General features: G+C 40.8%; 1 protein-coding gene across 5 annotated transcripts in view; it reads right to left on the minus strand.

Moving 5' to 3' along the window:
• Positions 1-18,207, minus strand: part of PPP3CA (protein phosphatase 3 catalytic subunit alpha) — a 222,408-nt gene that overhangs the window by 114,645 nt on the left and 89,556 nt on the right. For all 5 annotated transcript variants that reach the window (XM_087724153.1, XM_087724152.1, XM_087724155.1 and 2 more), the window contains exon 2: positions 11,883-12,083. In XM_087724153.1, the coding sequence (XP_087580279.1) occupies positions 11,883-12,083 (201 nt within the window). The remainder of the gene's footprint in view (positions 1-11,882; positions 12,084-18,207) is intronic.

The following is an 18,207-nucleotide window of genomic DNA, read 5'->3' on the forward strand; positions in this document are numbered from 1 at the left end:
CGTTACAGTAATCCAGTCTTGAGGTGACGAGGGCGTGAGTGACTATCTGAAGTGCCTCCTGGTCCAGGTAGGGTCGCAATTGGTGCACCAGGCGAACCTGGGCAAAGACCCCCCTGGTCACAGCCGACAAATGGTGATTTAAAGTCAGCTGTGGGTGCAGGAGGACTCCCAAATTGCGAACCCTCTCTGAGGGGCGTATAATTTCACCCCCCCCAGCCTGAGAGATGGAATAGTTTGCCAATCTTTGGGAGGGAGCATCAATAGTCATTCAGTCTTGTCGGGATTGAGCACAAGCTTGTTCGTTTCCATCCAGACCCTAACAGCCTCCAGGCACTGGCACATCACTTCTACAGCTTCATTGAGTTGGCACGGGGCGGACAGATACAATTGTGTATCATCCGCATATTGATGGTAGTTAATCCTGTGCCGCCGTATGATCTCACCCAGCGGCTTCATGTAGATGTTAAATAGGAGGGGGGACAGGACCGAGCCCTGCAGCACCCCATAATTTAGGGGCCTAGGGGTCGACCTCTGCCCCCCAACCAACACCGACTGCAACCTGTCCGAGAGGTAGGAGGAGAACCACCGAAGAACGGTGCCTCCCACTCCCACCTCCCGCAACCGTCGCAGAAGGATACCATGGTCGATTCTTTCTTATGCATCACTTATGGAAAATGGGTTGAAATGGGTTGAGGACCGAGATTGTTGTTGGGGGCAATATGCTGACTCTGTAAACCGCTTAGAGAGGGCTGAAAGCCCTATGAAGCGGTATATAAGTCTAACTGCTATTGCTATTGCTAAAAATATAACACTCTCCGAACCTGATATTGTTTTCTTGCTCCCCAAGTTACTAAAGTGGTTGCTTACATTTGTAATGTCCAGTCACATTTGTTCCAATTGGCCCAATTTCAGTTATTTTTTCTTCTTAAATATAGTTTGTGAAAATAAATCACATAAATCAATAAGCTCCTTGTTGATCAATTGTAGAAATAGTGAGAGAGAAACAAGATTAGAAACCTCTTTAGATATTAAGTTGAGCTTACTTTCTCACCCATTTGGTCCCTGAAGCAAACAGGACAAAAAAAAAGGCAACATAAGTTATGTGTTAGAATTCTGATGGGTCCTCCTTCATCATGTATCATCCATAAATTACATTAATTCCTATTTTTTCCTCCTCTCTGTTACAATGATGTTTATCTAAGGACTACTATTGACTTCTCTTCCTGTTTCTCATGGAAATTATTTTATATCAGAGCAAACTGTGGAAGATTGAATTTCCTGTTGCAAGACTACATGGTTCTTTGATCATAATAAAGATTTTATTTTATTCTTGCTGCAAGTACTTAGCTACAGCTTATATGTTAAATGTTCAGTGACAGCAATGCATGTAAATAGTGAGCAAATTACACTCTGAGGTTTAGAATAAGCATTGTTCATTGGTTCACCATTTCTGTTAATAGAAATAAAATTAACAAGGCTCAAATCTCCATATTTGAGTGCTTGTCTAGGATTTATCTTTTTAGCCAACATTTCCAAGGTAAATATATTGGCATTGTTGTTGTTGTTATTGTTATTATTATGTGATTAATCTTTGGTGAGAGTCACATCCTTTGGGGCTGGTTGGTAGCTCAACAGCTCGAGTCCTAGGAACTGTTAAGGTAACATCGGAGGATATAAGCTGTTCCAAGTAGGGTGGCTTTTTTGTAGAGTCAGAATGTTCAAGTCAGGTAAATTTAGAATTTTCAAATAGCGAGGTTGCTCCAAGGTCTCCATTTAAAATCGGGACAACACACGATTTATTTTTCTTTTCTTTTTTCTTTTCTTTTCTTTTCTTTTCCTTTCCTTTCTTTTCTTCTTTCTTTCTTTCTTTCTTTCTTTCTTCTTTCTTTCTTTCTTTCTTCACATTATTATTATTATTGTTGTTATTGTTATTATTATTGTTATTATATATTTTATTCATTAAACATGAAACTCAGCCAACTGAACATTCAAAAATGCATCACAAATACCATTGACTGGTGCTAATGTTTGATATGGTTTGCTGCCAGCGTCCTAGATCAAACATATTAATATTATTAATATTATTATATACTTTATTCATTAAACATGAAACACAGTCAACTGAACATTCAAAAATGCATCAAAAATACCATTGACTGGTGCTAATGGTTGATACAAGTTGCTGCCAGCGTCCTAGGTATCAACCAAGTACCTTCTTAAAATATAAGATGTTCCGAGTAGCGCAGTTTTTTGCAGTTCCGCTGGTGTTATTTCAGGAAGCTGCAATTTGTTGGTGTATCTTATAAAATTCTTGGACATGATGCCAAGTTGTTGTTGTTGTTATCATTATCATTATTATCATTATTATTATGTATTATTATTATTAATATGCCTTCATTTGCATTGAGTTTTTCTCAAGAATTAAAGATATTATAATGTAGTGTGTTAGTATATTTGCAAATCTAAGCACCGGATCCTTTTTAATTGGCAAACGGAAATTTTATCAATTCATATTTAGTTGTATAGATGCTTTAAGGGGAAGAAAGGTGCATAGTCTTGCACCTTTCTTCCCCTAAAAGCATCTATATAACTAAAGGGAATCACTGGAGGAATATCAATAGTGAACTTGTAACATTTGAATAGTTGTTTTTTCCTTGAACATTGAAGCTAGATATCTTCTTTTTCTTCTTCCCTCTCCTCCCCCTCCTCTTCCTTACTTCTTCCTTCTCCTCCTCCTCCTCCATCATCATCATCATCATCATCATCATCATCATCATCATCATCATCATCATCATCAGACATGTTTTGGTGAGATGATACCTCCACAATTCAATATCACCTTCCATGTGTATGTTTCAGTGGTGGGTTGCAGGTGGTACGCCCCGGTACGGGCATACAGGAGCCTGCCTGGAGCACCGGATACTGTTCCAGTACGGTGCTCCAGAGGGCCCACCTGCCTGCCTGAGCTCCTTACCTGTCTTTTAAGACTTCTGTGCACGTGCATGGTGCGTACAGCACCTGCAAGATGCCCCACACATCAGCTGAAGCACTGCGGAGGCTCACGGAGGATCTAAGATTCTTGCGCGCACTGCACATCCATGTGGACGCCGCCAGGCCCGTTCCAACCATACAGGTTAGAACGGGATCCGGACCCCACCACTGGTATGTTTCCTCTATCACTCTGCTATCACAATGTCTTTGGAAAAATGTACCAAATTACATTTTGTTTTTATCCCAAAACAACATTTTTTCTATTAGCCAGTTTAGTCTAGTGGTTAAGGCACCAAGATAGAAAGGTGGGGACCATGATTTCCAATCCTGCCCTAGCCATGAAAACCAGCTGAGTGACCTTGAGCCAATTACTCTCACCTCACCTCATAGAGTAACAGTAACTGTTGTGGGGGGGGGGGGAGAGACAAAGATGCATTAGATATGTTCATCATGTCAAGTTATTTGTAAAAATAATAAAGGTAGGATACAAATAAATAAATTAAAATAAATTACATAATTACTAAACAATATAAACAAGAGCCTATCTAGTATTTAAACAGTCGGAGTAGATAGCACTGTCTTTAGATAACTTAGCTTAGGGGTGATCCAGCCTGCGGAGCCACCCTGGAAACAGCGAAGACTGGCACGCGGTGCTTCTGCCAGTGAAAATGGACTCCCAAGCTCCATTTTCACTGGCAGAGTTTTGCAGGAGGCTGTGGCAGATGAAAATGGAGCTTGGGAGCCTGTTTTCACTGGCAGAGCACTCAGGCATCCCCAACAGGAATGACATGGAGCTGGCCACACTCACCCCAGTCAAACACAATCCTGACGCGTCCCTCACTGAAATTGAGTTTGAGACCTCTGACTTAGCTGATTTGAAGCAAACAAACAAACTGCATCAGAGGGGAGACCGGGAAATCTCAAAAGTGTAAACTAATCTGAAATGAAAGCAGGAACAATCCACTTCCAACAAAACAATATCAGCATGTTCATCAACTCACAAATTTTAAAGGATACAGAAGAATTATTTGTATGATTAGTTCCTTCCTTGCCTTGAACAAAACCCAGTTTTAAAAGAGGAGAAAAACAGCTGTTGCCAAATGTGCTAAATTATAAAGCTAAAAATAGGAACACTATATGCGTATTTCTGAGATGTTTAGGAATCATTATTTTGGATTTGTAATGATTACTACAAAAATCAAAGCAGCAATTTTCATAGATGATGAATAGGGACTTTACTATTATGCTTTAAAGTCATTTTTAATACCCTCCCCAATATCTGTTCTGCATGGCTTTCAAAGCATGTGAAATGCAAGCCTAAAGTGACATCCCATCATAAAAATGTTGTAGTTCGTGTCCTGTTTGCAAATATCTCAAGGCACTGAATGTGGCATTACATCACAACTTCAGCGCTATGCTGCTTCATCCTTCCAACAGACTGGAGGAAAAGTGGGAGGAAGTAATACAGAGTGGAGAAACATGGAGAAGGGAAAGGAGGCTTAACTATCAGCAGCTTCTCAAATGATATCTGATAATGCCAGGGGGGGGGGAAACCATCATTTGAACAGGACTACAAAAAGTAAATGCATTTGAAAAAGCTACATTTTGGGGAGGGAGGGGAGAAATTATGTAGAGCAAACAATTAAACATGATGACTTCAATGGCCAGTCAAATTGCATGGTTCTATTCTCCCTCTCTCTCTCTCTCTCTCTCTCTCTCTCTCTCTCTCTCTCTCTCTCTCTCTCTCTCTCTCTCTCTGTGTGTGTGTGTGTGTGTGTGTGTGTGGTAAATTTTATTAATGGAAATGCATCTTTAGGACTGAACCCAATGTGATACCTACCAGTGGTATTACAACCCTAGAGCCAAGGTGGCGCAGTGGTTAAATGCAGCACTGCAGGCTACTGCTAGATCAGCAGGTCAGCGGTTCAAATCTCACCGGCTCAGGGTTGACTCAGCCTTCCATCCTTCCGAGGTGGGTAAAATGAGGACCCAGATTGTTGGGGGCAATATGCTGACTCTCTGTAAACCGCTTTGAGAGGCCTGAAAGGCCTATGAAGCGGTATATAAGTCTACTGCTATTGCTATTGCTATTGCCTTCCATGCTGTTTCCCAGGTCCCATGTACCATGTTTTCCCCAAAATAAGACAGGGTCTTATTTTCTTTTGACCCCCAAAATAAACGCTTGATCTTATTTTTGGGGAGATCTTATTATTTTTGAGGTGCAGGAGGCGGCAAGTGTGGTCACGTCATGACTGCTGCTGTGTTGCAATATTTTCAGGGAGGGCTTATTTTAGTGCATGCGCTCAAAAGCCCAATTGGGCTTATTATCTGGGAAGGTCTTATTTTTAGGAAAACAGGGTAGAAGCTGGTAAACACTTTCAGTATCAAACACTTTGCCTCTGTTTGCATATGTCAAAAAAGAAAAGAAATGTAATGCAGGTTTTCCAACTTTGGCAATTGTAATACATGTGGACCTTGGCAATTTTAAGACATATAGAATTCTCCAGCTATTAATGGGACTAGTATAAATCTTCAGCCAATGGCACACATATTTCTCAAAAATATAGTGCTTGCTCACTTACAGAATCCACCATTTTCTATCTGAATGAAGAATGTTTTGTCTATCTTCCCAATCTGATTTACTTTTGAAGTAGGAGAATTGCCTTGAATTAGCACAACAAGTAAAACATGAAACTAACAAATACGATAAGACAATCCTGTCTAATCTTCTCCTTTGAAGCATGAAGAGATCATCTTAAATTCAGAGTTACCTTGCTGAATATCCCTTATCCAAATTATTTGTAAATCAGTTGGACAGCTTGGAAGCAAAAATGAAGCTTTCTGTTATGCCACTCGGCATCTCCTTTCAGAATAAAAACTGCGCCATTACAAGAAAAATGACTTAAGGCACATCTGGAATGAATATTCTCATCTTCTACTACTATATGAGCATAATTAAACCATTTAAAACAAAAAGGTCGGCCATGGGCCTCTCTAACATTATGGAAAAATGGAAGAGAGCTTCTTCAAAGGTGACCTTAACAACTGGGTATTTTTATAGGAGACACAACAGAAGCTACGTTGATTGCAAAATTTGCTGTAATTTAAATGCCAGTCCCTTCAATTTTGGTTTTATATGCATTTGTTCTTAAAGCTTGGTCTTGTGCTGCCAGAATTAACCCCTCCATCTTTTTCTATAACCAGCCTAGGTTAGGATGACTCTGTTGATGGTATTAAAATTGTTGTCACAGGATATAAGCTGTTCCAAGTAAATCTGCCTTTTTGCAATTGACTGAAGGTGATTTTATCAATTTTGAGTTTGAGTTTGAGTTTGAGTCCTGCTAGTTGTTTGGTGATTATTATTTTCAGTTGCTAGTTTTAACTTGTTGGTGAAGCCCAGCTCATTGGCTTAATTATTAATGTTTCCTATAAAGTCTCCTTTTCATGTTTTTCTTCTGGCTCACAGTCAGACTCAAACAAAACAAAACAAAAAAAAACAGAAAAGCAAATTCTAAATTCTCAACCAGAAAGTCATTTGCTTCAATAGAATCCCTGCACAGGCCCAAAAATTACCTGTAAAAGTGCTCATTTCCTCAACTTAAAGCACTAGTTTAGAATAAAACAATGGAAGCCACTCAGAGGTGAAATTCAGTAGGTTCTGACAGGTTCTGGAGAACCGACAATGGAAATTTTAAGTAGTTTGGAGAACCAGCAAATACCACCTCTGGCTGGCCCCAGAATGGGGTGAGAATGGAGATTTTGCAATATCCTTCCCCTGCCACACCCACCAAGCCATGCCCATAAAACCAGTAGTAAAAAAAATTGAATTTCACCACTGAAGCCACACTTCAATCATGATAGAACAAAAAATAAAAACACATATATACAGAGCCACCTAAAGAATTAACCAGATTCAGCCTAACTGTAGAGCTATACATTCTATATATCAAACTGGAAGCTTATATATATATTCTGAACACTGTCAAAAAAGCCTAATCAATATTACTTTCCTCCATCTAGGACTTATGGATACTATTTCATTTTGAGAGTTAGGTCAGGAGTTATAAATAGTGTTAAAAAAAACCTCAAAAACATTAAAAAATAGTGTTTTCTCCTGCAAAATGGATCATGAAAATTCAAATATTTTTTAAAAAATACTTTTCTTTTGTCCTCCTCCACTCTCTTTTTAAAAAAATTCCTACACATTCAGTGAATTGTATTTTGGATCTTTGCTGAATATAAATAATAATATAAATAAAACAATTAAAATAAACTGTTGGGTAAATTAGGGCAACATCTAAACAGTTTTCTGATGAGGAGGTGATGAAGCCTTGCAAAATCAGAACTTGCAGAAAACTGAAGACTCTCAGCAGTCAGTTCTGAGGGAGCCAGAGATCAATGCATCTAGAGAAAAAGCAGCTGGAGAGGAACAGCTGTTACAATCTAAGCATCTGCTGGATTAAAGAATGATAGCTAGTAAAGCTCACGGAATTAAGGCACAATGAATGGTTAATGGGCACATGTCTCCTTTGGAGGAACAATGAAGCAGAATGGGGGAGGGGAGGTGTAATCAAACCCTGAAAATACACTATAAGTGAATTTACTGCTTTTCTCAATATTGTTTGTACCTGTTCTTTATCTACCAGTTTTTTATCATGTGAACTGGTACCTATTCCTTAGATCCACGAACGTACGGCATGCATGCCAGAGGTGGCACACAGAGCACTCTCTGCTGGCATGCATGCTGTGGCCCCAGGTCAAATCCCCATGGCGTTTCTTTCATGGGCTTCTGTTTCCCTACAAACGACCAAATAGAAGCTCACAAAAGAAAAAGATCTTACCTCTTGCCGCGCTGTTGGTGTTGGATGCCCTGCCTCCCGCCGGCCAGCTGGTCTTTGGGTCTCGGCTGTGCATGCGTGCATGTCGGCACGCAGTTTGGGTACTTGGTGTCTAAAAGGTTCGCCATCACTGCCTTAGACTATCCTATCATTGCCCCACTACCAGAAGAACTAAGTTACAAAAATTATGCATTTGTAAGCTTTCATTTCATTAATCTTTTGTATTTGTTGATACATGCTGGCCACGTGACCATGGAAGCATCTTCAGACAATGCTGGCTCTTTCAACTAGGAAATAGGGATGAGCACACACACACACACACACCAGGGAAACCTTTACTTTAACTTTTTATCTAGAGCAGCCACCTCTAGTTCTGCCACATTTACACAACACATTTGCACAACTTTCACTGCTAGCAGCAGCCAGCCCCAGCACCTTGCCAGATTCTCGTGCATCTTCCTCCATCCCATACAATCACCCCAGGCACCTCATGGGCCCCTCGCATAATATCCTCCCTTTCTTGGGCACGCTCAGACTGCATGCTTGACTTACTTTCCTGCCAACCTGGTTACAAACTGCCCTGGTCTCACTTAAGGATCTGTGATCCTCACTTAACAACAACAAGGGGGAGTATTGGGTTGCAATTGCTAAGTGATGCAGTCATGTAACACTGTGTTGTACAATCTTATCATGTAGTGATGGAAATCATCATTAAACAAGGACTACTTCAGTGGTGCGTTGCAAGCGGTACATCCCAGTACGGGCGTACCGGAGTCTGCCCGGAGCACCAGATACAGTTCCGGCATGGTGCTCCGGAGGGCCCACCCGCCCGCTCGAGCTCTTTACCTGTCTTTTAAGGCTTCCACGCTTCCTGACATGACATGTACAGTGCCTGCACGAAGCTCCGCGTCACGGAGGCTTGCGGAAGTGTTGCTGACAGGTACAATGCATGCGCGCATTGTGCATGTGTGCACATGTGCCATGCGCATCATGTGGGCGACGCTGGGCCCATTCCAACCTTACTGGTTGGAACAGGATCCAGAACCCACCACTGGACTACTTGTATGCTACATTACGTTTAATTCTGTAGAAAGCTTGCATATTAATATGCATATGAGCACGGTATAAGCTCTCTGGAATATCCAAAGGTCCGTAGCGATTATAGCTGCATTCTAGGCTGCCCAGCTGATCTTGCTCATTTCCAGGGATATCATTGTAAACAAAGCAGGTGTTTGAATCCCCTTGGTTCAGCATGTCTAAAGAGACTGGGACGCTCTTGTTGATGATTAACTAACAGAACAGCTGGGAATTATTAATGTAAAATTCATTCCCCAAACTTACCCTAGTTGCAACATCTTGGGATTACTGAAAATGGTAGGGAGGAGGCATATAACAGGCATAAAGCCAAGGTGCATGAATTCTAGAGCAAGACAAAGCCAGCATTGGGGATACATATAGGAAGCAATGGAGAGAGCCTGCAGACTTCCACTACGGCAATTGGAAGGAAGACACCCATTAAGTTTCCCCTTGACTAAGATGGGAAAAGATGAGATGTCAAAGTTGCAAATAAATCACTTCATTAAATCCTAATTAATTATAGGTCACCGTGCTATTCTTTCTTCCCCCAGCATTTCATGTCCAAAGAACAGCTTCAATAAGTCTTACATTATTAGATAAATAGAGCAAGCATCACTTTATTGGGCAAGTTTCATTTATGAGCTCGCGCTGAAAAAAAATCCTGACTTAAGATGTACAGGATTCTAATTAATCAATGCAAATATACTAGCGTTCCTTCACCTCTCAATTTATTGTAGAGCAAAGATTTTTCTGCATGCAACAAAAGACCTTTCTGTTCCACTCAAAATTAGCTAGAAAGCACCAACCTAAAATAGAGAATAAATTGCATGTAAGGCTATAATGCAGCAGATTCATCTGTGGCTGTCCAATACTGCTCAACCTAAATTTGGTTAGTAGAATTTTTGATTTTAGGGGAAGCAATTTTAGACCCACCCTTGGATGGAAAAGGAGCAAGAAAACCTTTTGGTTGCAACTCTTCTCATTTCCATACACAAATGTAATCAAGTCCACTTTACTTCTTAATGATCAGATAGGTAGACCTTCTTCAGGTTCATTTGTCTATCCTGTAGTCTTTGAGCTTTTCTATCTCAAACCTCGTCAAAGCATTTCATAACTTCAGCAGTATGTCTTAGGGTTATCATGTGAAGCATCGATACTACTTTATAAATCCTTAGTAAGACCACACTTGGAATACGGCATCCAGTTTTGGTCACTACATTACAAAAAAGATGTTCAGACTTTGGGATTTTTTCAAAGAAGAGCAACTAAGATGATTGAAGGCCTGGAGACCAAAACATCTGAAGAATGGTTGCAGGAATTGGATATGGCTAGTCTAGAGAAAAGAAGGACTAGGGGTGGCATGATAGCAGTATTCCAGTATTTGAGAGGCTACCAACTTATTTTCCAAAGCACCAGAGGACAGAACAAGAAGCAATGGATGGAAACTAATCAAGGAGAGAAGCAACCTGGAATTAAGAAGGAACTTCTTAACAGTGAGGACAATTTAACGAGTGAAACAGCTTGCATTCAGATATTGTGGGTGCTTCATCATTGGAGGTTTTTATGAAAAGCCTGGATACCCATCTGTCTGTAATAGTATAGGGCAGGGGTGTCAAACTTGATTTCATTGAGGGCTGCATCGGGGTTGTGTTTGACCTCGGGGGGCCAGGGTGGGCATGGATAGGGGTGGGCAGGCCAGCTCAATGTCATTCCTATGGCGGCCCAAACTCTCTGCCAGTGAAAACAGGCTCCTGAGCGCCATTTTCAGCTGCCACGGCCTCCTGCAGCCCTCTGCCAGTGAAGAAGATTGCAGGAGGCCGTGGCAGCCAAAAACGGAACTCAGGAGCCTGTTTTCGCTGGTAGAAGCACTGCAGGCCGATCCTTCATTGTTTCCAGAGCAGCCCCGTGGGCCAGATCTAAGTACCCTGTGGGCCGGGTCTGGTCCCTGGGCCTTGAATTTAACACCCTTGGTATAGGGCCATGATGGTAAACCTATGGCATGTGTGCCACAGGTGGCATGCAGCGCTCTCTCTGCAGGCACGCCAACCATCACCCCAGCCCAGATCCACCACTCATGTGTGCATGCCTCCCACCGGCCATTTGGTCTTCAGGTTTCTGCCGCACATGTGCAGGGCGAGGGTGGGCATTCTTTCACATCTCCGTAGTTCCCCACCAGCGCACCCTACCTTTCTCCCCCAGCGCCCTCTACCTTTCTCCTGTATTCCTGCCTCCTATGCCTTCCCCGATCTCCGCAGGTTCCACACTCTACAGGTGCCTCTCCATGGCAGGAATGGAGGAGAAAGCTAGGACGCACTGGAGTGTGGGGGGGGGAGAAACTGCAGAAATCACAAGGGCCTCTCCCATGCCCCATTTTGGGCCTGAAAGGCCTTCTGCACCAACGTGGAAGCCAAAACAGGTTGGGGAGACATACGCACAGGGAACATATGTGCAGGAAACACGCGCACATGTGTGGGGGCAGAGCTCATGTGCGGGTGGGTGCTCGCATTGCATTTTGAGGGTTGCATGTGTGCTGTGGGCACTCACCACCAAAAAGGTTAACCATCACTGATATAGGGTCTCCTGCTTGAGGAGGGGCACTGGAAGATATCCAAGATCCCTTCCAGCTCTATTCTGACTAAAGATTAAAGTGAAAGTCTCTGTTCTCATCTCTGCTCTTTGGATCCTGCCCCCCAAATCAAGAGTAAGGATCCTACCTACACTTTCTGATAATTTCACAGTGTGACAGGAATGTCCACTATAGCCTGACCAACAATCAGGACACTGAGGTGAAGACCCCAACCCCTCAAAGACTGCTTACCTCTACCATAATATATGAAACATCCTGTTGCACTTTGTGCAATATAACATGTAGTGAAGCAACATTTTAGTAATGACTTATTATGCCCTAAACCAAACATTTTATAATTATGATAGAGAAGATTTCCTGTTACCGCTTCAGTGTTTATTTGTACTTACCAGTAACTGGGGCATCTATATCCAGCAAATTTTTTTCCTGGCGCAGAATCGAAGCACCCTCTGTTATTATTCTCAAAGCAACACTTTCTTCCAGCCTTCCTTCCTTCATAAGGTGTGCCTTTAGGATATCCACTCGGGGTTTTCCATCATTGTCAAACACTTCCTTCGCTGTGAGCCGGTGGCTTGGAGGAAATGGGACAGCTGCAAGAACAAAGATAATGGATTCAATGCACCAAGAAAACCCCTTGGTCTCAATAAAAAGCAATGTTTTATCTCCATTACTGATCAGTGCTCTGGCTTCCAAAAAGGCTTTGTACTTACTAGATTGCAATGCAGCAAAGTATTTCCTGATGCTGTTAGCAAGCTTCTTAAGAGCTATGTTGCTATTTCTAGCAATTACTTGCAGCTAGCTAATTTCCCCACCCTAAAAAATATATATACGGGAGTCCTCCGGGAGTGGGCGGCATACAAGACAAGACAAATAAATAAATAAATAAATAAATAAATAAATAAATAAATATCAAGCATTATGGATCTTCATTGTTTGTTTGGATTTTTTTTAAACGATGAACATTTCATCTGAATATAGTTTATAAAAGAGGAAGAAGAAGAAGAAGAGGAGGAGGAAGAAGAAAAAGAGAAAGAAGAAGAAGAGGAGGAGGAGGAAGAAGAAAAGGGAGAGGGGGAGGAGGTTGAGGAGGAGGAGAAGAGGAGGAGGAGGAAGAGGAGGAGAAGAACATCATGGCTTCAGAATCTAAGGGACTGGTTTGGATAAAACTCAGCAACATTTTTTAATGCGGCTGTTGATAAAAATAGGATTGCCAACATGATTGGCAACATTCAATGATGGATATGGGAGGGGGAGGAGGAAGGGGAGGAGGAGGAGGAGGAGGAGGAGGAGGAGGAGGAGGAGGAGGAGGAGGAGAAGAAGAAGAAGAAGAAGAAGAAGAAGAAGAAGAAGAAGAAGAAGAAGAAGAAGAAGAAGAAGAAGAAGAAGAAGAAGAAGAAGAAGAAGAAGAAGAAGAAAGGATATGTGTGAGATCCTGGATTAATGATGGTATGGTTGATAATGGATAGAGTCATATGGCATTTCACTGAACAGTCTCACTGCTTAGCAGTAGAGATTCTGGTCCCAATTAGAATTTTCAAAGGAAAACTAATCGTGCTGTTCTTTCCATGCCTATTAGACTTACAACAGGATGTTTCCCCCTGCAGGTGTTATTGGATACACCCTGTCAATCATACAGAGCTACTTTCAAAACGGCACTGATGCATTACAAGTAGGCAAAATCAATCAATCAAACAAATAAACAAAAAGAAACCAAAACCCGAATCAAAACCAAAACATTCTACAACTTTGGGAAAGCAGCCTTTTCTCTTCCTTTGCATTCGGGATCAAGTGAAACTAAACATCCTATGAAATAAAGCTGCAGCCTTTTGGCTTTTTTGGCGCTAATCCTAGATAATCACAAACGGAAAACATAATAAAACCACAAGCCATGCTTCATCAGCTGATCAGACCTGCAAACTGGGTGACTAAAACAGCAACCGCCATTACAGCATTCACCTTTCAGCATCATTTTCAGGGAAAACTAAAAGGCGAATAGACTTGTGGAAGGAGACTGAAGGAGATCTGAGATCGCACCCATGTCATTGTCTCCTTAAAGAAGCTGCAGGTTTTTAGAATAACCACCAATTGTCACAAAAAGAAATTTGAGGTTAGGGTTAGAGACACCACCAGTATACTCCTACGATAAAGGTAAGGGTTCCCCTCACAGGTACTATGTGCTAGTCATTTAAAACTAGGGGGTGCTCATCTCTGTTTCAAAGCCAAAGAGCCAGCACTGTCCAAAGACATCTCTGTGGTGATGTGGCCGGCATGACTAAACGCCGAAAGTGCACAAAATGCTGTTACCTTCCCACCAAAGTGGCAACTGCTTTCGAACTGCTAGGTTGGCAGAAGCTGGGACAAGTAACGGCGACGTTACACGGCGCTAGGGATTTGAACAGCTGAACAGCCGACCTTCTGATTGACAAGCTCAGGGTCTTCGCCACTGGGTCACCATGTCCTCAGTAGACTCATATCTACTCCAAAAAAATCGTGTTGCCCTCATTTGAAAAATGCATGTTGGATGCCATCTGAAGCTGTCATAGATATTTTAAAAATAACCTCTTTGACTGATATTTGACGAATTATTCCATTGGTTACAGCAGGTGTGTCAAACTCTATGTCATCACAGCGGTGTCAGGTGACATATCAGGACTTCCCTCCTTCGTTAAACTGGGTGTGGGCGTGGCTAGCACACAACGCATCCAGCCCCCAGGCCGGGAGTTTGACAGCCCTGGGTTACAGTGTGCATTAAGCACTATTGCATCTATTCTTTGGGCCATAAGATGAAAAGGAGAGGAGCAAAGATCTTGCTCTCAATTTTCATTTTTTAAATATAATTAGAACATTTACAATATTTTGAGTTTTTTTTACAATAAAACTGAAATGTCACATTCTAAACTCAAAAATAAAAATGACTTTTTTGTACACATTCCTATTATGTATATGTGAATGTGCCATCTGATATTTCAGATGATGCTAAAAAAAGATTTAAGGTAGTCACGTAGTAGAGATAAGCTTTGCAAACCTCATCTAATACTATATATTTTTTTACTTTCTTGCCTCCAGATTAAAGAGGGAGGATCCGGTCAGTTTCAAGGATCAACAGGTTTATCCCAGCTTAACCCCTTTTTCCCATACTGCTAAATTGGAGTGGCATTAGAAACTATCTTGCCAGCTGCAGGGTAATTAATTATATTGATTCAAACAGCTGCTCCTGTGGATACTTCAGATTATAGAAAAATGAATGAAAATGTCTGAGGAGGACTGAGAATTAGTACATCAACAGTTTACACAGACCTATATAATTTATTCATGTCACAGTATACTGCAATTTCTTAATCAAGAAGTACCTGAATTCGTAAATATTAAAGTATTTGGTCCCATTGAAAGCTGAACACTCATTCCTAAACTACAGATGGAGTGGTGGGAATTGTATGGAAAAGACTGTTTGAAGGAGGTATTTCATAAGCTGTTTTCCTCTTCATTCACAACAACGAGGAATTTGAACTACAAATACCAGAGAACTCTCCATGGAATAATATCAGTGAGGTTTAACAACTGGAGTTTGTTGTTAACAAACTCACTTCACTCACACACGTGCCTGACATGCACAGCGTGTGCATGCACAGTTTTGAGAAAAAGTACCTTCGGCATTACTGCTGGGGAAGGAATCAGCTGAGATGCTGCAATCCATTCTGCTGGGCGACTCAGCTAAGAAGATATAGGTGAGTAAAGCGCAGGGTCGGGCAGGCCCACTTCATCGTCAGAGGGAACCAGTTCTCTCCCAGCTGATTGTCGGAGCTACCGGTTCACCCTGAATAGTATGATCTTTTATACTACATACCTAATGAATGGTATGGTTTGATTCAGTTTCATTCTTCCCATAAATGGCGTGATCTTAAAAATATTGTATGGAACAGCTATTAAAATCATTAATGGGCTAATCAAGAAGTTGTGCAAGAAAGGTATTTCATAAATGTATTCATAAAAATATATGCACGTTGAAATATGAGATCCAACAAGTAAAAGGCGGAAAAGTTTAATAGTCAGTCTGGTGTCTTCAGTAGGCTGAGCAGTTACAGCTCCCTCACTCATTCTTTCTAATTCAAGGGGACTCTCGTAACTAAACTACTTTCAATCTTTCTAAAGTTGTCTCATGGTATATGTTGATCAGTGGTGGGATGCAACTGGTTTAACAACTGGTTCGGTGAGCACGTGCTTTGCTTCTATGTCAGCACCAGTGAGTAAAACGGCTGACGTGAGGCAATTCGCTGTGCCACACTAATCAGTTGAGCTAAAATACGGGAAATATAGGACAGGAAAGGGGAGGGGCGGGTGGGCATGGCCAACTGCTCACCAGAATTACCAGTTTGCCCAAATCAGTATAAACCGGCTGAATCCCACCCCTGATGTTGATCTATGGCTGTGATAAAGATTGCCTTGACTTTATTCTCTCATAGTGTAGGGTAGGTGTCTCTCTCTTTAAGAGCCGAGTTGGCGCAGTGGTTAAATGCAGCACTGCAGGCTACTTCAGCTGACTGCAGTTCTGCAGTTCGGCTGTTCAAATCTCACCGGCTCAGGGTTGACTCAGCCTTCCATCCTCCTGAGGTGGGTAAAATGAGGACCCGGATTGTTGTTGGGGGCAATATGCTGACTCTGTAAACTGCTTAGAGAGGGCTGAAAGCTCTATGAAGCAGTATATAAGTCTAACTGCTATTGCTATTGCTATTGTTATCTTCAAATGCCAAAATTTCTATCCAGCTGCAGAATGATAGAAATATGTGTAACAAGAAAAACATCACCAATACCCTCTGTCACATTGCAACAATAAACTCAAAAAGCTCAAAGAAATTCTCCAGCACCCTAAAAGTGAAGTTGAAAAAAGTATCATTTGCAGAGGAATAAAAGCATCAGAAACGGGAAGTCAATCGCAGGAATGTATATGGGTTTGTTTTTTTTTACGAAGCTGTTTACAAAAGAGTCCATATTATTTGTAAAGTCATGCAATATATCAACCATAAGTCTAAGTGCTCTTGCTATTCTCCTAAAGGTATTAATATAGTAAGTAATATGTACTTCAGAATATCTTCCTGTATCCAGAACATTAGTTTATTTTATTCTGAAAAATCTTTCTAATCCAAAACCTAAACAGGCAATGTCTATGGGAAATACCAGCTTTTCACAATTCTTATGATCTTGAAGATGATTATGTGTTTATTCTAAGCAATATTTAGGAGGGAAAGGAGGACACAATTTTGGTAGAGAATGGAACTGGGCTTTCAACAAGTTAGGAAACTCGAAAGCAGAAAAAGCAATTTCCAGGCAAAAGGTCACTTATAAATCTTGGCTTGCTTCATAATTTTCTGCTAATAGTTTTCTAAAAACTATTGACAAAGAAGTACAATTGCTCAATGCAAGAGAAATGGTTCATCTTTTGGTTTAGTGCTGATGGTGCCAGCAATATCAATGTTCTCAGCATAGCTTTTGGGAATAAAGTTCTTAATTAACCAGCCGCCACAGTGCCAGCAGAGGGGAACACAGCACCAATCTTGGCTCGTGTGCTATTGTATTCTCCAACTTCCTGACATTTTAACAATTATAGTCTAGCTTCTATTAAGCTCCCACTACAAAGAAGGGCAATCCTTTTTCTTTTCATGAATATATATATACAAATGATTCAGAAGTATAGAATCAAATCCGATTATTCACGTACAAGGTGCAGTGCTAAATACTGCATTTCATTATTGTCTACTCTGGCCATTTTAAATATGCCAGCGGGGGTTAAGAGCACTATCATTCCACAACATCTAGAGGGCGCAAATTAGGAAAAGCAGAATTAGCCAAATTATATTGACACAAGACAAAGAAAGCTTTAGTCTCTTTCATCCTCATTCTCATCATGTCCTTTTATTCACCAATTCGGCCTGCTCCATTTCCTTAATATTTTGCCATAATTAAGAAGTTAGTGTGAGTTGCACCCCCATTCTCTTCCCAAACATAATATTAGAAGACATGGCAATACCCCCATAATCTATTTAGCACCAGTTTAGGGCACTTCAGAGACAATTTTTATATAGCCTGAACACAATTAAAAATCATTCTAAAAGAACCAAGCCCAAATAAGTTACGTAACTGGAGCTGGGCTAAAAAAAAACATCAATATCAAAGTCTGGAATCCCTATTGCTCATGAGAACTTTGTCCTTTTAAATTGTTTTCACTTTCTTGATTTGATTTACAAAATCTGAAAACTGCAACTACTTTTCCTATTATTTCACCCATATTCTTTTTTTAAGTCGACTATAAATCAACTATAAATTGTTTTGTTTTTGTTTAAGTGAAGAAATAATTATAATTAATTCTCATTTAATTGTAGAACTGGGGAGAGGAACTGAAGAATATTTAGAATTCTTCAAGCTGAAGAATTCTAACAAGCAATCTGGATTTATGCAGTATGTTTGAGTCCTTAAAAAAACTAAACATGTTTCATAAACTGAATTTACAATAGAAATGACAAAATATTCAGACTGGCTATTTAATACACATTTTGCAGCTGCAATTAATTAGCTCAAAGTAAAAAAGAAAGTAAACTAGGGTTGACCATTTCTCACCCATTGCATGATGATAATACTGTTTATTTTGAACATATGCATGGGATATTTAACTGCTTTTTAATTGGTTTAAATAGTGGAAGGGTGTGGTTGTGGTGTTTTTTA

Source organism: Thamnophis sirtalis, unplaced genomic scaffold, assembly GCF_051295495.1.
Source record: "Thamnophis sirtalis isolate CommonGarterSnake01/CBP01778 unplaced genomic scaffold, rThaSir2_p1.2 scaffold_10, whole genome shotgun sequence".
NCBI classification, from domain to species: domain Eukaryota; kingdom Metazoa; phylum Chordata; class Lepidosauria; order Squamata; family Natricidae; genus Thamnophis; species Thamnophis sirtalis.